General features: G+C 40.4%; 1 protein-coding gene across 2 annotated transcripts; it reads left to right on the forward strand.

Annotated features, from left to right (window-relative positions):
• The first annotated feature begins 279 nt into the window (after positions 1-279).
• acss2 (acyl-CoA synthetase short chain family member 2) lies at positions 280-25,516 on the forward strand. 2 transcript variants are annotated; one of them, XM_070839281.1, is made up of 19 exons: positions 280-450; positions 2,543-2,738; positions 11,051-11,142; positions 11,276-11,379; positions 11,467-11,539; positions 13,573-13,648; positions 14,570-14,681; positions 15,284-15,328; positions 18,805-18,942; positions 19,178-19,348; positions 20,709-20,842; positions 20,965-21,097; positions 21,397-21,453; positions 22,493-22,573; positions 22,665-22,773; positions 23,218-23,286; positions 23,552-23,728; positions 24,094-24,168; positions 24,937-25,516. In XM_070839281.1, exons 1-19 carry the CDS (start codon positions 324-326, stop codon positions 25,062-25,064), a joined length of 2,097 nt encoding a protein of 698 aa, XP_070695382.1. In that variant the 5' UTR covers positions 280-323; the 3' UTR covers positions 25,065-25,516. The 2 variants fall into 2 exon arrangements, with proteins under 2 accessions (XP_070695382.1, XP_070695383.1); XM_070839282.1 differs by lacking the exon at positions 15,284-15,328 and having other exon boundaries at positions 24,937-25,515.
• Positions 25,517-25,923: the final 407 nt, after the last annotated feature.

A 25,923-nucleotide genomic window follows, 5' to 3' on the forward strand; every position in this document is an offset into this window, starting at 1 on the left:
GGACTTCACTTAACAGCCGTAGCTGCACGCACTGGGTCCAAACGTGGCTTTTGCACGTACAGTTTCAACAGTACGGCTCCAAAAAACACCATTGCAAAACAAGGAAGTCTGAATGAACTTTGCTGCGAAGCTGTTAGCTTAGCATCTAGCCAGCCCTGCAGCTGCGTTGCTTCATTGTGCCGCTTGTTCCAGCGGCTGAGAGGGGTCTGCAGTGTTGATTATTGATCATCTGTGAAAGCATCGCGGCGTACAGGCGAGATTTCGATCGCTGGAGTGGATCTGCCACAACGTCCCGCATCTACTAACCTGGAAAAGAGTCAGACATGATTCCCGACAAAGCGCCGAAGGAGGACGTCTTCCACGGGTCTGAAGAGTTGAAGAAGGAGGCTCACATCACCAGCTTTGAGAAATATAAAGAGCTCTACTTGAAGTCCACAGAGAATCCCGATGGTGAGTCCACGCTGTAATATCTCAGTTATCTTACCTGTACACCTGCCACACACCTGCACCTGACTCCATCATTCAGTTTAGTGCAAACAGAGCTGGTACAACCTCCAGAGGAAACACAGCTGAACTCCTCTGCATTGTCGAAGCTGTTCTCGGCCAGAGTTGTCTGAAAAGTCTCCAAAAACTTGTTAAATGTTTAAAGTTTTGTCGCAAATATCAAGCCTCAAATACAATTAGATCATTCTTGACTTCACTAAGGATTTTATTGTCCCTCTCTCAGAATAATTAGATTTATTCTAACAATACCAGCAGCACTTTGTTAATTGGAAAAAGGCTCCTCTGTGTCATTTAACTTTTACCTGGAGAAAATAATTCCAAAGGAAAAACTAAACATGAGAAACAGATTTTTACTGTAGTTGTTTAATCCGTAAAATATGGAAAATGGATAAAAGTCACATTTTCCCAGTCACCAAGTTGATGTTTTCAAATAACCTTTCAGTCTGCCAGACGGTCCAAAGCACTAAAATAGTCCCCTTTCAATAATCCAAAACACCACAAGAAACATAAATGTTTACCGCTTTTTTAAAAGGCTTTGATTGTACACAGTTTATTTTTCTGTCGGTCGACTAATCAATTAATTTGTGAATCCTTTCTGCTCCATTTACTTATGTAACATTTGTGAATGGAATGCAGTTAGTCAACATATTATTGCTCCACCCTTGTTTTTCCAGTGATCAATGTTCATCAATGTTTTGTGTTAGTAATTTTTCAAAGTAAAAGCACTTGGGGGGGGTTCACTGTCTCAGATGTGAGGATGAGATGCTTGTTTTCACCATGTATGATATGTTGGTTGACTTAGAAAAGCAACTTGAATACATCTGGATGAGCTGTAGGTTTATAGAACAGAAATATTTCAATATTTGACATTTTATAGACATCAATTATTCGGGGGAAATAACTGTTGCATCCTTATGTGGTTTGTTCCTACAGAATTTATAGAATATACTCGTTGTTACCTGCAGACAGCCTGCACTGAAAGGGTTATTTAGGGCTTTGCACTAATAAGGAAGCACACCTCTGTTGTGACCTTTGGGTGTGACGCTCCTCCAGTAAACTTGCCAGACAGGAGGGATCTGCATCTTTCCAGCTATTGTTACAGTCAGCTCAGAATATTTCCTTGTCAAGTGTGGAGGCTACATAAAGTAGTTCAGAGTGTTGCAAGACAGGCAATCAGACTGGTGTAGTAATTTACAGTAAGTTAATGGTCAACAGAAAAAGCCAGTCTGCTCACAAAAGGAAATCTGTGATTTTACCGAGAAGGAAACGTTTCAGCAAGATGATAATTAACCACTTTTAGCTGTAAACAGTATTTTATTGTGAAATCACAAATCTTGAAAGACGGTAGTTTTTTTTTTTTGTCCTTACAACATCTCTGCTGGGCCTCCATTTTGATAATCCATAAGTAATTCTTCCAGATTCTTTGGTTGTAGCTTCACCAGCTCTGTTTATTTATTCAGGATTCAGTCAAAACATTTGAAGACGTCGCAAAAACAGATCTTTCAGTCATTTCTGCCCTAGTGTGTATGCTGAGTGGAGCAAAAATGTGTTGATTGGTTCAAGAGTTGATCCAACAGAGAATCAACTGATAACAGTTATGATAATTAATGACAACCCTTTCTAAATATTTATTCAGAACACAAAGGGAACATTTTCACTTTGTCCAGGTAACTACTGTTGGACATCTGTTGTAATTTTAACATTTTAAAGAATAAACTTTTCATTGATTATAGTTAAGGTTTCATCTTTAATAAAGAGTTGCAAACAACATTGTTTCTTGCTGTCATGCTGTGGTAACGGCCTGTTCCACCGTTTGCATGTCGGAACATTTAAGCTGTTATTTCAACATCAGAATTTCCTCAGTTTGATATCTTCATTGAACAAAACAAACTTTACGCTTGCGACTCGTGTATGAACATCCGAGAGCTCTGTGGGACTTTGCAGATGTATCTGAGGTGGACTTGTGCATCTTCCAAATGGGCATTTATGGACATCTCCAGTGTTTAATCAGAAGATGTGTCTCTCTCTAATCCTGCAGAGTTCTGGGGAGACATTGCCAAAGATTTCTTCTGGAAGACCAAACACACGGGCCAGTTTCTCGACTACAACTTTGATGTGACCAAGGGAGAAATATTTGTCAAGTGTATGGAAGGCGCTTCCACTAACATCTGCTACAACATCCTCGACCGCAATGTCCATGAGAGGAAACTTGGCGATAAAGTGGCCTTTTACTGGTTAGTGTGTGTGTGTGTGTGTGTGTGTGTGTGTGTGTGTGTGAACTGTGTGCAGAGTCCCACCACAACCCTCCCACTCTTGTGCTTGAACACTCTGTGACTATAAATACAGCGACGATATCTCTTATAGCGGTTCGCGATTATGAAGGTCGTGTTTGACTTTGTTCATTTGGTTGTCTACAATTCCAATCATGGCCCTCGGCAGCTTGATGGGTGTGAGTTCTGAAGCTTCTCTTCTGGTGCACCAAATAAAGTTTTCCTTTTTTAGTTTCTCTGACCATTGATGGCTTCCTTTTCTCGTGAGATGAAATTAGTTTTCAAGAGAGACGTGTCGAAGAGGGCGGTACAGTTGACCAACGGAGCTGTCAAAGGCTACAAAAAAGAGCAAAGATGTTATTTGGCTGAAGATGCTCTGTAGTTTCTGTTTACATTCAGTGTTACTCCCCAAAACACATTATGACCCTTCTTCTTCACTGCCTTTGCTGGCTAGGTGCAGTTTTTTGCATGTTCCTTAACCCAGGGTAACTTTTTATAATTTATACAGACAGGTATTAGATAGGGATGTGTATTTCAAGCAAAAGTACTCGGCCAGGTTTTTCACCCTTATTGATGAAACACGTAATGTTTGGGGCAGAATTACAGATTTGAATCAGTTTGGATTAAAGCAGACGTCGATTGGATCACTGCTCACCATCCGGACCAAGCGCTGCAGTGGGGAGGGTCCATCGCCCCGGGGAGGAGAGAGGAGAGAGAGCAGCTAATATCTAGGGCTGCTTCTAGCTAATGTTCTGTCACAGGAAGTTCAGCTGGACGAAATGGGACTGAAATCAGAGACTTTTCTTTTGTTTTTTTTGTTCTTTACACAGTCCTGTCTCCATTTCAGAGCCCCGTATCAATGTAAGGTGGAAGAAAATAATACATTTTAACAGAAGATGATAGTCGTGTAAACTACTTGATTTTTGTTTTAGTATTGGTGCATGCCAACAGTCAACAGCTTTGTCACATAACCTGCATTTTGAACTGGTGACAGCTTTGTGTTAGCAATGGGAGAACTGGTTCCTGATGCCAACCGCTTCCATATAGTCTGATCCATCAGAATCGCATGCCTGCAAGCTTATCAGTTCCTTTCATCAATGCCAGGAGGTTTTCCTCGCAGTTGCATATTGCAAAACGATGATGTCGGACTCGTGCGTCTACCCTGCTGGTTATAACTGTGCTTGTTGTAGTAGCTGTAGAAATAGATAATTTTAACTAAGGGTGGAAACACCAGCAGTATGCTCAAACCTCTTTCTACGCAACACTGGCTAAAAGGAATGTCATGTATTTGACACTCGACGCACGAGTGTCGCTGCCACCCAGCCGAGCAGCATGTCCAACTTAACAGATTTTTATTTTTCCTCTGCACCATCTGAGGCTGTTTTCCACATTGATGGCTCAGAAAACTAAACTCTATGGTCCCTCCAGAGAAGGCAGACACGCTCATTTTTCTGTAGAATTGCTGATTTTATGTCCCAGATTTATATTTGGTTCAAGCTTATTCCCTTTTGAAAAGGAGTATTGTTATTTATTCCAATGTTGCCACGCATATTAGTAACCGAAGAATTGTTTATCTTATCAGTCAGGGTTAGATTTGTTTTCCAAGTTTTATTCTTTTAACAAAATGTTCAGATGTTGTTAGGCAGACATGGTGGTCACACAGACCCTGAACTGACTCCGAAAACCAGTGTAGGCCCACTTTTTTTTTTTCCACACAGAACACTGATCAATAATAGAATCCATAAAACATTGGACAGAGAAGCAGAATCAATAATGGTACTAATATAAGTCCTACCTTGTAGGTGGTGCTGGTCTCATTCTTGATAATCTATCTTGCACATGAAGGCATATAAAATACGATGTACCCCTCATTTTTCAGGAAAAACCAAATGTTAGAATGTTTTAACCATCCAAGCCTGAAAAGCTTTTACTGTATTGGCCCCATGTTACATTTGAATTGGATGAAGATGAACTTGTATGAAGGACTCTGTTGTCTCTGTTGGTCCATGCACAGTTCTGTTTCTATTACTATAACACATATATATATATAACATAACCTGCCATTTCCTGTGCATTTCAGGCTGCTCTTTCTTTTGGTTTGTTTTAACTACAGAAAAGGAGCAGCAAATGTTGACGCCTTCATGTTCTCATGTATGTTTAAGGTACAAAGTCTCCTAATTGTTCCTGGCACATAGGGCAGGGCTCCTGGTGACTGAGCTTGTGCTCTCCTGGCTCCCAGGTTATGGTTTTGATTCTTATCATAATTTTATTGATGCCCACAATTGATCTGATTCGTCCTTGGGCTTTTTTTTTTTTTATCTACTATTTCTAGCTTATTGTGAAGCATGTTGAAAAGTGTTGTGCAAATAAGGCTTTACTCACTACCCACATTAGAGTGTATGTGGAAAGTGCAGATGAGCAGTAGCTGGAGGAAAGAGAAGATGGAATAATGGAGAGAAGTATGTGAGAGTGGGGGAGACAAAGGAGTGAGGATGAGTGCAGCTCCATTCATTCGATATGTTGGTGTTCAGTCCTGTTATTGTCTTCACAGAGCCGACCCCCTCACAAAGAGCCCTAACACACACACACACACACACAGAGGAGGCTTTAAATACATCAGTGACCCCCTTTGAACACACATTCTGTTGTCCTGGGGAATGTAGGCACAAACTTAACACACTCTTTCACTATTTCAACTATCATTTTAGTATAAAAGTATGGCCTCATAGCTACTTTTTTGTTTAGTGATGTTACAGCTGGAGAATGAATCAGATTCACTGGAGGTCTTGAGAATGTTTGGAGTAGATTCAAGAGACAATTCATTTGTTGATTCTATTTCACATTGTCAATCTGCAAAGTAACTAATGAGTGAAGTGATCAAATAAATGTAGTGGGCTAAAACGTTTCCCTTTGAACTGTTGTGAAGTAGAAGCAGAAAGTAGTACAAAATGAAACAGCACGTTTGTTTGGCGAATAGAGTCGAGGCTTGTTAGACTTTCCCCTTAGTGCGAACTATAATTTTGGGAGTTTAGACAGTGAGTTCTATTCATCAGTTACAAAGGCAGCTACTAGGGGTGCAAAGATTCACCAGGACGAACTGGAAATCGATTTTAACTTTAAAGATACGACTGCATCAATTTGCGGACTGAATTGATCTAAACGTACCGTGAAGCGGTCGGTTGCTGGCTCTAAAGTGACGAACCGGTCTCCTTTGGGTCTCCCCAGTCCTGTGAGACTCCCGCTGTGACGTTTACCAGACTAATGTTTGCGTAACGTCATTTCAGAGGCGGCAACAACAACATGGCACATGACAACGACAAAGCTGACAGAGTACCATCAAATCTGAAGTTTGGAAGACCTTAGGATTTTTGAAGAAGGTCAGGAAATTGGGCAAAAGTCTGGCCATTTGTAAAGTGTGTGGAACAGCGAACAAATCTGAACAAGCAAGGACTTCTACACTTCTTCCAGTCACAGCTAAGCCACAACTCTGTGAGGTCCAAGGTAATCACGGCGTCTATCGCCCATTTTATTGTTAAAGACCTTACAGTTTAGTGGAAAGTTTTTCGCGACATGATAAATGCACTAGAGCCGAGCTAGAAGACACCAAGTAGACAGCACTTCACTGACAAATGAAGGGTGCCTTAGTTGTATAGCAAAGGAAGACAGAAAGTTAAACAAGAACTTTCCAATGCAGAACGAGCGCCTGGACTTGTTCAGTTTTCAATGAGTCACACACAGGGAAAAATATAGGTGCTTTATTGAAAGAGGCATGTGTCAACTGGGACATGGCGGATAAGGAACCGGCCCTGGTGACTGACGATGCCAGAAAATGACATCTGCAATGCTGAAGATGTCAAAGTTGTTACCACCATACTGTGTGAAGATGAGCAGCCTACAGTCTCAATGGTTGCCCCCCTCAACGCAAGACTTCTTAAGCACTTTGAGGGTATATATATATATATTGCCTTTCTCTTCTTTTTTTTTATGGACACATACCTTTCATTTGACTGCTCCATCTCTTTCTCTCGGCTGACTTTCTTTTATCAGACACTGCACTTGTTCCAGTTTGTCCCAAAAGGCAACCTCACTTCCTCTTTTCTTCCTGTCTAAGGCTTTTTGTCCTCTTCTGCTCGCTTTTCTCTCAGTGTCCACTTGCCTCCGGTCACTGATGTGTCCTGATATGAATGTCGAGTTCCCTGAGAGAGACTGAGTCGGACTACACAGGGCATTACAAAGCGGGGTTATCCCAGGAGAGGGGAGGCTGAGAGTGGATGTGAGTGAATGTAGCAGCGATACTCAAAAGCGTGTCCCTTGCTGTGGTTCTGGATTTGGCTGAAAACCTTTTTGAAAGCTTTAGTCCAAAGCACGTAGGGCTGCACCTGATTATTTTCTCTACCAGTCCATTCATTGCTGGCTCTTTGAAATGTCACATACTGTAGCAGTGTAAAGTTTTCATCACAGTTTCCTTGAACCAACAATCCAAAATCCAAAGAGATTTAACATCATAGAAGTAAACCAGCAAATGTGTTACAGATTTAATTTTCAGATGATTAATTGATTGTTGTACGTCTTGTCCAAAGTAAGGCAACAATTATTTTAATTTAGATGACTCCGCTGCTTATTCTCTCTATTAATAGATTAATTTTTAGCCTATAAAACGTCAAAAAAGAGAAGATATGTGACCAAAATATTTAATTCATAGACCATCAGAGCTGTTGTGGATCCATTTTCTTGATAAACTAAAAATGCATATGAAGTTGCTCCCAATGGGATTATGCCTAGTGCAATTTGACTCGATTCAACCTGATGCGATTTGTCAATCAAAAGAATACATTGCTAAGCAATTCGAGATGCTACAGAGTCTGATTTTACTGCTTAATCAACCAGCAAATCATAGATTAACTGGAAAAAGGGACATTTTACTGTATGTGTTTCTGTTGCAACTCAAGCTGTTATGCTGTTTCTTTTTGTCCTCTTAAAAAAAAACAAAAAACACTTGATCCTTTCTCAGACACGCCTTTTGTAGTGCAGAACAACTTTAGAGAGTGAGTAAATTCAGATGTAAAAAGTAAGCTGTTACTGGCCGTTTTCTAACGGGGCTGGTTGGCACAAATGCACAACATGAGTTCAGTCACAATTCAAACATAGATTATGCCAGAGAAATACACAAGAGAGTGTTGAAGTGTTCCAACCTCCCCCGGCCTCCCCTACAGCCAACGTGGATCATAACAGATGGAGTATGGAATTGATCTAAAGATACTCTGTTCAAAACGAGACCAAACTTTTCTATGGATGTCAGTTTTTTTTTTAGCTGTGGACGGACAGACGGATACAGCGTCACACACACACACACACACACACACACACACACACACACACACACACTCTCAACGTCTCACTTTGCTCTAAAAAGTCTTTTAGCTGAAGGGCAAATGAGTGCTTTCTCTTTGTTCTGTTAACATGCTGCTCCGTATACTGAAGACAGTGTTTGTCCTCATTGGAACCTGACATTTAAATCCACAGTGTTGAACTAGGTTTTACTGTTGTGTATTTATAGGTGTGTGTACAGTGCTTGACGCTGTGTGTGTGTGTTTATAAATTCTTGTATGTGCTATTATCGTCTTTAACATTTCCAGATAGGATAGCTGGGCAAACAAACATGCCGGATGACCTTCATTGAAGTGTTTGTTTCCAGCACCAGCATGTGTAATAATTGGTAATAGAAAAATAATTGCTGTTCACAGGAGGATAGTTTTCATTATCAGTCATTTTCTCAATTAATCATTTAGTCTTTAAAATATTATGTTATATTATATAACAAACACCTAAAAGAGCTGTGTTAAATATGATCGTTTTGTCTGACCAATATAAAAGAAAATTATTATTTTCTTATTAATTTATTAGAGCTTTCATGTTGTTGTTTGATCCCCTACCACAAATTGCCATTAATGCTTGACTGGATAAAGCTTACTGTACTATTCAGAATGAATTTTCATGTTGCCATTTTTTTTCAATCTGCTGCTTCTATAGTTGCACAGTATATGTAAGAGTTGGTGTGTGTGTGTGTGTGTCTAGAATCCTTGTGAGAAATGACATTGCTTACTCTTATCAGAGCTGATTAATTAGCAGACTCTGGGTGTGTCGTCTGGTCAGAGTACAGATGGCTTTAATAGTGTGTCTGGCTTCAGTCTGCAGTCAGAAAGAATAATGATGACAGCAGGTAGAGACCCAAACCCGACTCTTATCAGCTGTCGGGTCACAGAGATGTTTCAGCAGCACACACACTGCACTATAAGGCATGTACTCACAGATAATGTGTGCACTATTGAGAAACTCTGTGTGGAATACTCGCACTCTCTGAGGCAGTTATCATCTACAACTGTTTAGACAATAATGGAAAGAGAAGGTGCAGAAAGATGCTGGCGAATTAGAATTGAACACGTACATCTACCGCTCTCCTAACTGCGCTGTAATCTGTACTCCTCTCCATGTAGTGAAGTGTTCGATGGTTCACATGGAGAAATGTGCCTTCAGTTTCACGGTGGGAGATCTAACATGAAAATATAAAATAACTTCAAGCATCCTTGATATATTTCATACCTGTACATGTCACACTGTTTATCTGTGCTGAGATTTGCAGGCTTTTATGTCTCCCTGCCGTTAGGTCGACATGTCTAGTCTAGTTATAGTTTTCCCTCTCATTTTAAAGCTTCTTGCGGTCTAATTTTCTTCCTCATGCTCTCTAATACTTGCACTTCTTCCTATTTCTAGCTCTTTCCCTCTAAGCACACTCACACTGTTACTCTCCACCTTTTATCTCCTACCTGAGCACACTTCCAGCTCTCTTTTTGAGCTGTGTCCTAGTTTCATTCTACATACTTTACTGTGAAAAAATGTGAATAATTTGTAGATGGTGATGGGAAAAGCTCCAAACGGTGAAACAAAAGTATGAATTCTTTGGAAACACAGTAGGGAAGTTTAGTTTGTAGTGTAATACCAAAGCTGCAGCTTGACACCCGTCAGCACTCATTGCATTATTTCCTGTTAATGCAAAATGGAGTCCATCGATTTCTTGTAGCTGAAGGCATGCTGATGATATGATTAACACCCTTTAAAAGGAGGAAATACTGTATGTAGTTATTTTGCCTAAATTAAAACGTACAGTCCTTATACATCGAATCTGTTGAATTGGTTAGAATTTAAGTGTAAAAGGTGTGAAAAAGGTGGACAAGTAGAGGGAAATATACTCAAAAACAAGCTTTGGTATACGGTATACAGTAGCAGGAGAGGATTGCGTTCATGACATAATTGATTATAGATAGATTTATACATCAAATATCAGGAGTGTAACAGTATGGAATTGTGTATAATTGGATTTAATATTTTCAGAGTACAGAATTTGTGCCCAAAGCTTCCTCCTTCAGCCTTCCCCCTCTTTTCCAATCACTTCCTGTTTGTCAGCCACGTTTTTCAGTTTCTCAGCCGTGATGCTCAGAGACAAGTTGGACGATGCTCGCTTAAGAGCATGGCTGTAATGTAATAATGTGGCGAGGCAGAGCTGTCACAACCCATTCAGGTCTCATGTTTCTTCTTGAGACTATTAATCTAAAGGAAGGTGTGTGTGTGTGTGTGTGTGTGTGTGTGTGTGTGTGAGCGCATGACCTTAAATGATGCTTTTGCAAGCATAGATTTCCTTAAACACCCAGGGGGAGAAAAAAAGGGGGGGAAGGTTGAGACGAGTTGAGTTTCACAACTGGGCTGAAGTTCTACTTACCCACAGATGGTGGAAGGCATCAGATGTGTGGGCTGTTTGGTTTGAAGCTGCTCTTTAGTGTTGTGGTTAAGACATGTGGGCAGAGCTTGGTTGTCTGCTTAGGGCTGTGCAATATGACAAAACTTATATTCTGATACACTTAATTTCATGTCCAGGTGATGATACAAGAGTTTCTTATTACATTTTGAATTATATACTCGACAAATGAAAGATACTTAATGATATTTTAGAATCATTCTCCTTTTATCAAGAACCTTTTGTGCTAATTGAAGCATGTAACAAAACTGGTCTGCAGCATCATTTGCATAGCTCCTTGTTTGACGTTCACTCTCCTCCATCTTTGCTTGTGTTGCCTTAATGCAAATATTCAATGGAAGAAAGCAAAGCATCGTCCAAATGCTGAAATATATTGCCATGAATAGTGTTGTTTGCTATGCAATATAATGTTGGGAAACCAGGAGTAGTTCATATGTTTCTCTAAATGTTTTGATGTTTCCTTTAGGGAAGGCAATGAGCCCGGTGATGAGCTGACGGTGACCTACAGAGAGCTTCTGCAAAGGGTCTGTCAGTTTGCCAACGTCCTGAAGTCTCAGGGTACGTTAAAGCTACCTGATCTATAACTACACCAAAGACAAAGATTTGTTGGGTCTTCCATTACAACATTTTCCCCACTTCATTGTCGTCTACTTGATCATACCACTGTCTTTATGTCTGTCCTTGTCTGCAGGAGTGAAGAAGGGTGACCGTGTGTCCATTTACATGCCCATGGTGGTGGAGCTGGTGGTGGCTATGTTGGCCTGTGTCCGCATCGGAGCTGTTCACTCCATAGTGGTGAGTTAGAAACGCATGGCTCAATAACGGAAGGGCGCAAGGTACATTACAACCGAATTTTAATACTGTGTGTACTGCTGTTTCCAGTTTGCAGGTTTCTCTGCTGAGTCCCTGTGTGAGAGGATCCTGGACTCACAGTGTTCACTGCTCATCACAGCAGGTGGGCTTCATGTTGAGAAAACAAACCTACATTGCAGGTTTCCACAAGAAGATCTGGAAAGCCTTCTGGGGTCCAGTGAATTATTTAAAAAAAAAAAAAAAAACATGAACGCGCACATAGTTTGTTTTATCTCAATCCCACATACACCATCCTGCTTCCCTACCCCACCAGTGGAGACAGCCCAAACAAATGCACTGTGTCCTCCGGTTTGTCTGTTTGAACCAATGGGGGTTGAAGCCAAGAGCCACAGTCAGGAAGTCAGACAGCACTGAGAGCAATAGTTAGTTTGGATGTAAACATGGGGTTTGTTGGCAATAAGAAAATACAGATGTAAGTTTTGGTCTCTTGCCAGTTCTAGTTCTCTACAATGCTTAGAGCCATATTGTGGCATTGAGGGACACACCCTCTCTTTTTTTTGGACATTTGAGACACCAGTGACTAAAAGAGAAGAGGTTCAGTGACTTCTTAAGGACTCCAGAGCAGAACTTGTGGCTGTCAGTGGCCAGCGTGGCTGCTGCAGGGCTCTGAGGCCTCTCCCTGGCTTGGTTGAAACAAGTGGCTGAAGGAGCTGCTTGCTGAGACGAGGTGCTGAGCTATGACCAGTAATCAAAGTCCTATTAGCTGGATTAGAGTCTGGGGATATAAATCTGTTAATCCACTGGGTTATTGGCCTGTGGCAGGAGCCCCCCCACACACATTTTTCTCACTCATAGAAGTCCTGTAAGCGGATCATAGTGTCTGTATCTCGGGGGGGGGGGGGGCTTTCATCCCGATTTGCACTGTACTCATAGAGTATTGTATTACCTTTTATAACAAAAGTAACAGGACTCACTTTACCACTGGGTGTAGCTGAGGTTTATTACCGTAGATAAAGTTTTGTAAACTCTCCCAGTTACTCTGAAACTGCTGGTGTTGAGGCTGTGGAGCTTTACATTCAGTGACTTTGTTAGTAAGGAATAATAGAAATGGACGTGATGCTCTTGCACAGAATGACTTGCAGTGAACTGAAGAGAGATGTAGTATAATTTATTTTCTTTATTACGATTAAAATGTCCGATATGGAGTGGTGTTCTGCAGTCATCAGGGATATTCTTTTATTTAAAGATCCCCGCCTGGCATGTGAGAAGATGCATGAAAATAATACTTAAAGTTTAATTAAAGATTCTTTAAAGCACATCCACTGTTCTCCACCACTCAAGATCCAGAAGTCCTTTCAGTCCAAGAATAAGTGTAAGTTCATTCTTGGTTTATGTGCTAGGAGTTCTATATTGGATCAAAATCATCTTGCTTGTATGTGTGATAAAGTCAGATTTAAGGTGAGCAAAGAGAAACTTTCCTCCTTCAGCAGATGAAAGTGAAAACGGCCTTCATCAGTTAATCTGTGCATAGTGAGGGTCAAACATCTAATCAGAGGAAGCAACACATTTTGAGAGGATATTGAACCGTCTGTCTTCTTTCTGCCTGTTTTCTTGGTTTCTTTCTTTTCGTTTGGCTCCCAACATGTTACTGCTTTTTTTACTGCTAATCATAAGTCTGAATGTGGCTGAACTCTCGCTGGTAAATGGTGAGACTGAAATGTTTTGTTACACTGTCCCTGTTACATACACCAATGAATTTTTTTTTTTTCAAATGTAGCCTAATGCTAACAAAATACAAGCAGCAGCAAAGAGGGATGCTGGAAACGACTGCAAGCACAGAGATAGAGGGTTAAAGAACAAGTTAAGTCCGTCTTTACACATGAATCACATTGCAAATGCCATTGAAGCAACATCTTTATAGCACAACTACATTGGGGGGGCAAAATCCACAGTCTTTGCAAAGATGCATTCTGAGGTTGATCTGGAGTTAATATGAAGCTTAGGAACAATTCCTCTCTTAACATAAAGACTGTTAAGACTGGTCATTTAAGATGGTAGCAATGTTTGATAGAAGAATCAAGTCCATCCTGTGGAGTACTAATGTTTTTCTCTCTCACTGTCTTCATCTCTGTCACCGTCTTTGTTCATCATCATTTCTATCTTTCATTCGTTCAGATGGCTTCTATCGAGGAGATAAGCTGATCAACCTGAAGCTCTTAGCTGATGAAGCACTGCAGAAATGCAGAGACAAGTAAGCTGTCAAGACACACACACACAAACACAAATGCAGTGTCAAGTAAATTGTATTTACGCACGCACGCGCGCGCTGACACATAAATACCCTAACCTCTAACCCAGTCCATCACAACCACATCCCTTACCCCATCATCTAAGCACAAGAGCACGCACACTAAACACTGCCCAATTAAAGAAACAGAGTATTATGCTACCATCATTACTATTTACTGTATTTTTCGGACTATATGGCGACCGGATTATAAGGCGCATTAAGCGAAACAAAACAGTCAGATAAGTCAAACTTTATTCAACTCATTCACAATAACTCTCAACATTGTTCAGTTGTAACACATAAAATCCAAAACAATACACACTTCAGTGTCTGAGTTTGATAGTTGGGCGAAGCACAGTACGTATTACGGTACTCCGCGAGGCTCCTGACTACGGTAGCCGTAATGCTCCGACAATCCATCGAGCGGTGCGGCTTCGTAGCTTACCGAAGACGTACTAAAACATTTTGACAGATTTTTGAGCGCCGTGTACCACATAAAATCGGTTCGAGGTCAGTAAGTGCAACCAGAATTAATACATAAGGTGCACCGTATTATAAGGAGCACTGTCGATTTTTGAGAAAATTAAAGGATTTTAAGTGCGCCGTATAGTCCGAAAAATACGGTAATAACTTCTCTGTCCAAGGTGCATATTAAAACATACATGGAGTTGAATCCTGCACTTACTCTACATCCATAACCATGTTAAGATAACTGGAGTTAACAATGAAACATCATGCATCTGCACAGCCCCATAAAGCCAAAACACAGCAGCGCCGGTGCTTGATGACGCGCTGCCATGAAACACCTCACGCCTAGATGGAAAAACTGCTTCATTAAGCTCACTGAGAAATGATGTCGGCTCCATGTGTGTCTCTGTGCAGGGGGTACACAGTACAGAGGTGTATAATGCTGAAGCACTTGTCCAAAGAAGCAGAAGACACTCCTCTGGGCTCTCAGTCGCCGCCCGCCAAGCGAGCCTGCCCTGATCTGCAGGTAAACCATAAACTAGAAACCCAAACTGGGCTGTTCCACACCAGGACGAAGAGTCACTGTGACCTGTGGCTGCAACCTTAGTTTGACCTTCTGCAGCTCTACTGTTTCATTGTATCATGCAGTCCCATCATTGTGTATCTTATAATTTAATTTAATTTAAGTTCACATTCTCCCCAAGAAAACATCATTGCTTTGCTCCTCTCATGTTTGTCAGCTAAAATCCAATGGGGTCAGTTTTACCGACTAATTCTGGTGTATTATGTTGTTGAGCCGTTACCTCCACCCAACACGGACTTTTCCACCCAACACGGACTTTTCCACTATTTGTAGATTTTCTTTCAAAAAAATTTAGAAGCTCTGTGGATCTTTCTCTGTGAAACTGACCCCGTAGCTTCTACATTTTTTTTTTTTTATAACAAAATCAACCTTGAAAATCTCCTAAAACTTCTCTCATGGTGTCAACTTGAGGTGACGTTGTGGACCCTGTTTTCTTTAAACTTTGTGTTCTTTAATTTGGGTTTTTGTAATAACCACTCTCCCTCATTAACTTCTCCTTCCTCCTTCCTCCTCTTCCTCTTCCTTTCTCCCCTTCCGTCCGGCAGGAGAAACAGACAGGGAGAGTAAAGAGAACACGTCCTGTTCCGCAGGTATTTCCATACCCTCTTCCCTCCACCAAACCCCCATAACATCTTTGTTTTTGCTTTTTAAAGGGCAATTTCACCCACAAGCAGAATTTTCATATATAACTGCTGTAGGGTAAAAAGAATAAACAGTAGAAAAACATGCATTTTTAGGGGAATTTATTTTAATTAACAAGTCTTTCATGACTTGTTGGCACTTGAAATCAATGTCTCAATGAAAAAACCCTGGTTTTAGGATTTATTATTGCTGATTTATTGTTTTTACCCATCAACAGCAGTTTATTCCTGTGATTTCTGTGAGTTCCGATTATATTTGCGAACATGAAAAGTGATTTTCCTCAATTTAGAAACAAATGAACTTACATTTTGTGTCAAACATAATATCTCTACCATCTGCTGACACGATGAAAGCAGACACGATTACTTAAATTAAGACGTAAAACTTGATTTTATGTTTCTACTAATGACTTGTCAGCTAAAAAAGGATAATTCCGACCAATTTGTAAAATTTAAAGCTACAATCTGTTACAGAGTCATAATTAAGACCAAAACTGTGGTTTACAGAGGCAATATTATTGATTTTTATAATATGGGAAAATGTCACTAGTGTTCTCAAGTGTTTGCTGGACTGTGTAAATTCATGGGAATAAAATGTAAATTCTGTGTCAGCATAGAGTTTGGATTAACACTGTTTTTCTCTTTTTTTAACTGTTGTGAACACATTGTGTGTGTTGTTCACGTTTCGCTCAACTCCACGTTTTGATGGAGTTGAGCACCTTGAGACTAAAATGACCTGCTGTCGCTGAACGGTTTCGTGTTTTTCTTACTAACGTACACTGCTGTAACACTTCTCTCCTTGACTTCTACACCAAGGAAGAATCAGGGGTCTGTTGTTGTGGCTCAGTGGGGTATCATTTTAGGTTTCATTAAACACACAAGATTTTTTAAATTTTAAATCATGTCTGAAGGCCCATCATGAGAAATTCCCTATTTTCCCTATGATTTTACAATGCTCTTGTTTTATATGTGAATGTGTGAGTCCGTAACAGTTACAGCAATGCTCACTAATGTCTGTCAAATAAACCACTAAAGTGAATTAAATCACTCACTGTAAATATGGGTGATATTGTCAGTACATGTCATGGTCCACTTAAAGTGATACTTTGCCCATTTTCAGCCAGCTTTGCATCATTACAGTGATGGTAGTATATGCATGCGGCATGGATGAAGGGTTCGGTCCAACCAATAATGACATTTCCTATGTCAAAAATGAATTTTCACTCATAAACACCAAAGTGATATCACATTATTATAACAACAAAATCTAGTATTTGATCACAATACAGTGTTATATGGTATTATACTGATGCTGCACAGGATGGGAGAATTGATTTTCGTTTGTGTGTTATTTTCAAACAGACACATGGCTGCCTCCTTACTGCCAACACTCACAATAGTTGGAGCAGTTACTGGGCTGAGATGTATTCTTGTTGTTGCAGTAGTCAACATTAATGCTGAGTTTCCATTTAAACCTGCAATAACTGAATAATTTTGCCTACTTGGAGCCAGCTGAAACAAGTTGATAGGGTGAACTTGTGCACAATAAACACGATACTTTATATGGAGCCATGTTTTTGTCCTTCTGTCCAATATAGCACTCTCTTTTAGCTCTGTTTTTGGTCTCCATCAACTCCTTAGGGAAATGTGTGTCTTTTTAAGCAGCTAAATGCACCACTGTATTCACCAGCTAGTCCCTAACTGTGTTCGTCTGCTGTTTGGTGACGAGCAGGTTTCTGCAGCAGCAGCTACTCTTAGAGTGGAGAGAGTGAACCACAGCAGTAAAGTTGTGGGATGGACAGCTAAACGATGAGCTGAGAGTAACTGTAAAGCTCTGTAAAGCTGAGGGGAGCTGCATATTCAGCTGATAATTCCCTGTATGTTCATCACTACAAGTTACTCATTCAATTTGACATGTTGTTTTTATGAAGATATTGAATATGGCTGCCTTAAAACTGCTCCAAACTATGAAAAAAACAGAACTAATATTTTTATCACAGGCAAAGATTATCAGCAAGATAACCCACACGAACAAAGCCACACTTCACTTGTATTGTCCATCAATGTGATGCTGTTTTACCGTTTTACAAATTTCTCTCGTCCAATTAAATGATTCTAAGCAAATTACATTGCATTGAAAGTGATCGGTTTCATTATCGATGTATATCTTGCATGAATTGTCCACATTATGATACATGTCCATTAGAAAAATTTTATTTTTAGCTTACCTTTTTTTGCTTTTCATTCAATCATTTATCACCTATACCTTTTTTATTAATTTTTTTTTATTCATGTCCAAATAAAAAAACACAAAATCCCTCCCAGTACTTTGTCCAAATGCAGATACAATCAAACCCCTGATTCTTTCTCAGTAACTTAGTTGTGCATTGAAGATTTTGTCTCATGGACCAGAGGTAGAGCCCTGTGTTTCCTCTTATCAGCCGCACCCTTACTGCGGTCTGTGCTCTACGTCTTACCAGTGATGCCTCGTATCTGGAGACCATAACCTCTTATCTGGCTGTGTCAGTGGGACATACATGTAGTAATCATTCCTCTTTATCTGTTTGGAGCTGTGACGGGCAAGTTTTTCCTTATGGATTTGTGCTCAATTTAAAATAACTACTTAACATGATATCATGAGATCTTTAACGAGACAATCATCGGCCAGCTGTGAGTGAATTCCTGTATAACCAAGAAAACCTCATTATGAGAGGTAACTGATGCTGAGTGGACATCAGATCTGGGTTGATTTACTGTTTCTGGGGCTGGCTGATTGTTTTTGGCACATGAAGACCAATGAGATTGATCCAAAAACTATTCATCCATCACTCTGAGACAAACCAAAACACTTTAGTAATTGGAGGAATTGGAAGTCTTGCTTTATTTTATGACTCATTCTGTCTCTTTATATCTTTTCCTGCTCATCTTATCTTGCTCTTTCTTAAACTAAATCTTTCTACACATCTTATCTTGCTCTACCTTGATCTCTCTTCTCTTCTATCTTTCTGATAGTCCAGATATTGTCACGCTTTTTACTCCCCCACTTGTTTCTAACAAAGATAAGATTCCTCCCATCATTCCTTCAACTATGCTCACATTTTACTTCATGTTTTTGTTTGGTTTGATATTTAGTAGTAAGTGACCCAACTCTAACTGACACACAGGGAATAAGTTTCAACAACACTGTTTCTAACTTTTCTAAGTCTTACTTGCTTTGTTCACCGTAACTCAGATCTACAGTCTGCACTCTCTCTCCCCTCTGCTTGATAAAGTAACTTTCTTTCACTCTTGCTTTGTGTTTTAAATTGTAGAGATATGTGGTTTTTTAGTGGGTGCTTAAAAGGCATTGCAGCGATCACTGGAGTAATTTGTGTGCTCACTTGTACTGTCCGTTTGTCTCTGTGCACGTTGGTGTTCGATGCCAGGTCCCCTGGAACCCTGAGGTGGACTCCTGTTGGCACACTCTGGTACACAAAGCCTCAGACGAGTGTGAGCCAGAGTGGTGCGACTCCGAAGATCCACTCTTCATCCTCTACACCAGCGGCTCCACTGGCAAACCAAAGGTACAGTCAAAACATGTGTGTCTTGTGGGGCTACTGCTGCAGGGTTCTTTAGCTGGAAACTGGTGGAATTTGTAGTATTATATTAGATGTAGTGCTCAAACATGCCATTAAGCCACGGTCATCCAAAAATGTTCTGGTTCCAGCTTCCCAAATGTCACAATTTGCTGCATTACTTCCTCTTTTATATCATTAAACAGTGAAGAAAATAAAATTATAAGCCCCCTCTTGTCTACAGGGAGTTCTTCACACAGTCAGCGGCTACATGCTCTACACCGCCACCACCTTCAAGCTGGTGTTTGACTACCAGCCCGATGACGTCTACTGGTGCACGGCAGACATTGGTTGGATCACCGGACACTCCTACATCACCTACGGCCCGCTGGCCAACGGAGCCACCAGTGTCCTGGTGAGTGCCGGGGTTAATAATAATAATACTAATACATTTTATTTATAGCCGCCTTTCAAAAGACCCAAGGACACCGTACAACTTACTCAACTTCCTGTTTTTGTGAATCTGATGGTTGCTCTATTGTGACTGAGTGCAGGTGGTGTCTAATTCTGTCCTCAACAGTGTGCAACTAAACACTGCTGACCAATATTGTCTTTTAAATCCACCCCTCCTGTGATTTTAGTATGCGTAAAACACGTAACAAGTATAATCAGGTGGCAAAAATGAATTCAGTGTTCATTTGTATACCAGCTTCTTGTGATTGAACACAAAATAAGAATTTACAAATATTCAGAGACATTTAAAACAAAACGCAAAGAGCTAAAATAATAATGGTATCACATTGAGAAACTATCACTCAGCTGGAATCTTGGATGATTCCAGTTGACTGATATTATTCTTAATTTCCCTGACGCTCTGTTTCCTTCTGTAAATCACCAACAATGTCCCCTATCTACTAAACTTAAATAATACTGTTATGTGTGTTGTGATGTTAGCTGACCAGCGTATTGGCTGTCAGTCTGCTCAGCACTATCAGGAAGGTGACTTATTTTGTTTATTCATATGTGGAGGCAGGATGGAAACAACATTAGAAGAATAATTTATTGAATTGTAAATATATTGAATATAATATTGAATCGATCTGTCCACCTGCCACACCGAAATAATCTGCCGTCAGATTTTACGATGCGGCCAGAATCGAGATAACATGAAACTTTTATTAATAGCAGGTGAGAGTGCAAAGGCCCGTGGATCAGATATATCTAGATACTGGTCACATGTTAATACCAGGTGGAAATGGGGCCTAAAGCTCCACTGAAATGTTGTTCCTCTGCTTTGACTGGATACACCTGTTCAGTCAGTGGGGTCCGAAAGTGCCACTTGGAAGAGATGGTACAGTAAAGGTGAGGTGTGAAGATGAGTGACGTTGTTCTGACTTGGCTGCCGAACACTGCTGACGCTGGAGATGAGCTGCTGTCCCCGGCTCATAAACAGATGTGTTGAGACGTGAAATGCAGGTGAAAATGGCTTTAAAATGGTTTGCTCCGAACGCATATGCTGTTGTGAATGCCTTTCCAGATGGCAGCTCCACTAACTCATAGGTTCAGTTTGTGTGAATTTGATTTAAGGCTGCATCCGACATATATTTTTGTTAGACATTTGGTCTATAAAACATTAGAAAACATTGAAAATGTACAACACAATATCACCACAAAGGACTTAAACGATTAGTCCATCATCAAACTAGTTGCAGGTCAGTTTTCTGTTGAATGACTCATTTTTTTTTAAATATATTTACTGTTTGTGTGTGTTTCAGTTTGAGGGCCTGCCTACTTACCCAGATGTAAGTCGTATGTGGGAGATTGTAGACAAATATCATGTGACTAAGTTCTACACTGCGCCGACCGCCATCAGGCTGCTGATGAAGTATGGCAGCGATCCGGTGCAGAAGTGAGTTCTTGTGACCAAGTTGACCTCCAGTGATGCGCATCATGTTCTTATTGGGGGAATAAGCATAAATATATTTATCACTAGGTTTCTTCACTTCCTCTCCTCTCTCTCTCTCTCTGCAGGTATAAGCGAGAGTCTCTGAAGGTTTTGGGGACGGTGGGAGAGCCCATCAACCCTGAGGCCTGGCAGTGGTACTACACTGTGGTGGGAGAGAAGAGGTGTCCTATTGTCGACACCTTCTGGCAGACTGAAACTGTAAGTTGTAGTTAAGGAAGTCTCAGTTTTGACATTTATTATTATTTAATTGACTTCCTCATGGACAAGAAAGGATAGTTTTTCTAATCATTTTAGAGGAAAACACATTCATTAAAGTTTTTAACGTGTTTTGGGAATGTAAAATGTCTAACATTTGCCCTCCATGAACTGATTTCAGTTACCCCACTCAGTAGCACTGGCTGCAGACTGTGGGCTGTGCTGCCACTTGCTGGAATTACAGTGTATTCACACCACGTGGGACACAAAACAATTCTAACTGGATGTTTTCTGTCCTTTAGGGAGGACATGTGCTGACTCCCCTTCCTGCAGCCACACCCATGAAACCTGGATCTGCTGTGCGTAAATAAAACGCCCTCAGTGTTTATTTAGAATGTTCTTTGATTTCCACAGATGATGTTCTCCGTAGTAATATTAAAATAGAACGGGTGTTACTTTATTTACATAACAGCAGTTGCACATATAAGCTTCTAATTTCAAATAAGGTCCAAATGATGTTTGAGCAACTTGTTTCACATGTGAACAAACTGTAGATGCTGGCGTCCACAAGCTAAGAGGCACCGCAGAAAGGGGTTTGTATAAAAAGGACAGTATAAGAACAAGAATTAAACAAAATGAACATGTGACACTGGTAAAGTATAGACTTCATGTCACCTGTTGGTTTGTGGACTGCCATTTTTTGGCATTTTGGCCGTCAACATCTTGATTTTTTTTTTTTTTTTTTTTTTTTTTGAAGCCAGAACTGATGATCATTCAGTGAAGACCTGCCTCTGATTGGTTAGGTTTTGGCATGATCTGTGACTGGTAGTCCCACCATAAAAAGCATACGCTGCTTTATCATCTATTTTACTCTGAATGGGGCCATCATTTACAAAATGAACTTCGTGCTGTATTGAGGAAGACTTGAAACATACATTTGAGACCTAAAAACTTACCAGGAAAGTTTTTACTGTGGTTAGAAATCAAGTGAGAAGTAGTGGTAAGCTGATAAGCCAGCTCAGAATGGAATAACAAGATAAATATTTATTGGACATCATTGGACAATTTTCTTTGTAAAATATCAGAGTCTAAGTTCTTAAACTGTTGGCTGATATTCTAAACATGCATCATGGTATTAGAGAGTTTAATAGGTTAATGCTTAAGTAGGCTGATGCTTCACTCAAAAGTTCTTTGCAACTTTAGGATTTTTCTGTGAAAGTATTTTTAGAGACTTTTGAAATGAAACTAGATTAAACCCTAACACTTGGTGAAATCATGTCATTATTACTGTAGAACCTTCACACAAACCACTATTAATGAATAAAATGTTAATGTTATGATAAATACATAAATTATATACAGAGTAACACGTGTCCTCTGTCCTTTTCTGTCCTCCAGACATTCCCATTCTTTGGAGTAGTGCCGGCCATCTTGAATGAATCAGGAGAGGAGCTGGAGGGGCCGAGCGAAGGATACCTGGTTGGGATTATCATTATTATTGTTAACATTGATTTATCTCAACCAGTATTTCTGTGTTTAACGTGTGTTTATTACCCTCTTCTTCAAACAGGTGTTCAAACAGCCTTGGCCCGGTGTGATGAGGACGGTGTACGGAAACCATCAGAGGTTTGAAACCACTTACTTCAAGAAGTTCCCTGGATACTACGTGACAGGAGACGGTGAGAGATGAGATCTGCTGTCATAAAACACTGGCAGCCACGGTGACATGAAGGAGAATATCTCCTGTATTTAATTAGTTTGTTAGTTATTCTATTTTGTTGTATTTATTATTTCAGATTGTCCTTTATGTGTTTCCTTCTTCACACTTTTCATAGTCCTGCTGTAACAAGTCTCCTCTTATAGTATTCCACACTACCAGATATTATCTTTATTATTAAACTGCAGCAGCGACGGGCCAAAGACTTCATACTTTAGGGACGTTAGTGTCACTTCTTCCACCTTCAACAACAAAGTTAAATCAAAGTGAAAGAGAGAGAAGTTTTGTGTACAGCATGTACTGCAGGTTAAGATGTTTTCATTCACTAGCCTTCTCTTCACACTACTACTCCACGCTTAGTGTTTACAATAATTGTTTAAACTTAATTACTTTTTTAAATGTACAGGTTGCCGTAGAGACAAGGATGGCTACTATTGGATAACGGGAAGGATAGACGACATGCTGAATGTCTCAGGTAGGACTGACCACTGAGCCAATCTGATTTATGAAGACATCAATGAGGATTAAACCTGTGTGTGTGTCTGTGACTGTTAAACAGGAGTTAATAGTCAGAATAGTCAGAGGGCAGCTATGTGACTATTTTACATTTTTTTTTCAATTTATTTTGTTATTTTCAGTATTCAGGTGCAGTTTGGTTATGTTTAGGCAACAAAACTGAGAGTAGCAGCATACACAGAGTCAACCGCTAACGGTCGTTGCTTCCCATTCTTTTCACCTAGGTCACTTACTGAGTACGGCGGAGGTGGAGTCGGCTCTGGTGGAGCATGAGGCCGTTGCCGAGGCTGCTGTGGTGGGGAGGCCTCATCCCGTGAAAGGAGAGAGCCTCTACTGCTTCGTGACTCTCACTGATGGAATAATGTACAACCGCACGCTGGAGGCAGAACTGAAAAAACAAGGTTGGTAACACGGCTTTTGGAAAGGTGTTTTTTATGTTTCACCTGAATAGAATTAGATTTTTATTATGGAGGAAGATCCTCTGAAACAGTTTTTAGATCATCATGTGACACATTAGGTCACTGATACCTTTTAGGGTAAAGAAAAACAACCCTAAGTCTGATCCTATTGTACAGATGTAAATGGAAAATAAACTGTGCAGAGTACAGTGCTTCACTTTTCAAACTATTTTTTCTAAAATCCATGTAGTTTTGATTGAGAGATTTTTTTTTAATTTCTGCATAACATCTGTAATGGTACATCTGTAGTGTCCAGTGACACGTGATGGAAGTCAGATTCTGATGTGATGTATCTTCTGTGTTCACAGTACGGGAGAAGATCGGTGCCATTGCAACACCAGACTACATCCAGGATGCTCCAGGACTCCCCAAGACCAGATCTGGTGAAGTTACAGAACATGTCTAATGATTGATGGATAGGTTCAAATAACACCGCTTTTCTTTTTACCTGCTAAATTTACACCTTGCTTCACTTTGCAAGGTTGGATGAACCTGATCACATCAAAGAAGCCACCACTTGCTGTGTATTATACATGTGCTACTCTTTATTTATCCTGGTCCCAGTGTAGAGTGGGCTTTGCAGCTGTAGTTAAATCCATTTTTCCAGACAAAATGAATTAATGCTACCCTCTAGATCAGGGGTGTCAAACTCATGTTAGTTCAGGGGCCACATACAGCCCAATTTGATCTCAAGTGGGCCGGACCAGTAAAATCACAGCATAATAACCTGTAAATAACGACAACTCCAAATGTTTCCCTTTGTTTTAGTGCAAAAAAGTACATTCTGAAAATGTTCACATTTAATGAACTATCTTTTTACAAAACATTATGTATGTAATTTTTACACTTTGTAAAGTCATCCCACGGGCCGGATTGGACCCTCTGGCGGGCCGGATTTGGCCCACGGGCCGTATGTTTGACACCCCTGCTGTAGATGTTGCCTTGATGCACTCCCCACAGCTGCACCACAAAGAAAATGTATTTGTTTGAATGTGCGAAGAGTCCAAACTTAAACAGGATATTAAGTTGCTTCTTAAAAGTGAAAAAGCCTATTTTTTTTTATATTAAAAACAAGTAAAGCTTTCACTTTGTTCCTTAACTCCTAAACAAACACAAGCACAAACATCACCTGTGCCCTCCACTCTCTTCAGGTAAGATCATGCGTCGGGTGCTCCGCAAAATCGCCTGTGACGAGCGAGACCTGGGTGACATCTCCACGCTGGCCGACTCCTCAGTGGTCGAGCAGCTCTTCCAGAACAGGTGCTGCACCGCCGTGTGACGCCCTCCAGGATCCTCGGAGGGAGGTTCCAACTGCAGCCGCATGCCAGCGGTCACAAGCCTAACCAGGGAAGAAGAAGATGAAGAAGAAGAAGAGGAGGAGGAGGAGGAGGAGGAGTTCCATGAGCTTGGTCCTGTCCAACAAACAACCTTTAGCTCCTGATTTAAATGTATTTAAAATGTCCCTACTGTCCTGATATGTAAGAAAGCCACAACACCTGTGTGGTTACTGGTAGTTATCTCACACTTCAGTACCAGTGGTAATAGCTGATTGGAACGGTAGCAAACAAAGCTTATCAATTATAGAGAAGATCTGTTGACTTGTGGATGTTTTCCAGAAGACAGAGCTGCTGCTGCTGCTGCTGTTTAAAAAGACGAGGGAGTGGTGATCATGTGAGCCAGAAGCCAGAGGTTGTTTCTGTGAAAGACCGTCTGCAGTTGAACTGTGCAAGAGGTAGAACAGGGTAACACTTCATGTGGTGTTATCCCAGTGTTTCAGCCAGTAGCACACTTGTACAGTGCTGTTACACCACAGTGAGTCCTGTCCGTACGACAGCTGTCCTGAGGTTCAGTGCTGAGTTTCTACACTGGAATAAGGCTGATTTGAAGTGCTACCTGTACCTGCCGTGTAGTTGTCCTCCCCGCACTTGCTGCCATAGTACTGTTATGTACACTGATGATTAGCTAAATCTGAGAACGCTCAATATTCCTACTAGCTCTAATTTCTAATGTAATTTTTTTTTTTTTTTAAATGTAGATTTGTGTAATTTTTTTTAATTTTTATTCCAACTTATTTTTGACATAGCATTGTTGGGTATTTCTGTTTGTTTGTCTGCACGCATGTAAGTTCTTTTTTCTTT

Source organism: Pempheris klunzingeri, chromosome 11, assembly GCF_042242105.1.
Source record: "Pempheris klunzingeri isolate RE-2024b chromosome 11, fPemKlu1.hap1, whole genome shotgun sequence".
Classification (NCBI taxonomy): Eukaryota; Metazoa; Chordata; class Actinopteri; order Acropomatiformes; family Pempheridae; genus Pempheris; species Pempheris klunzingeri.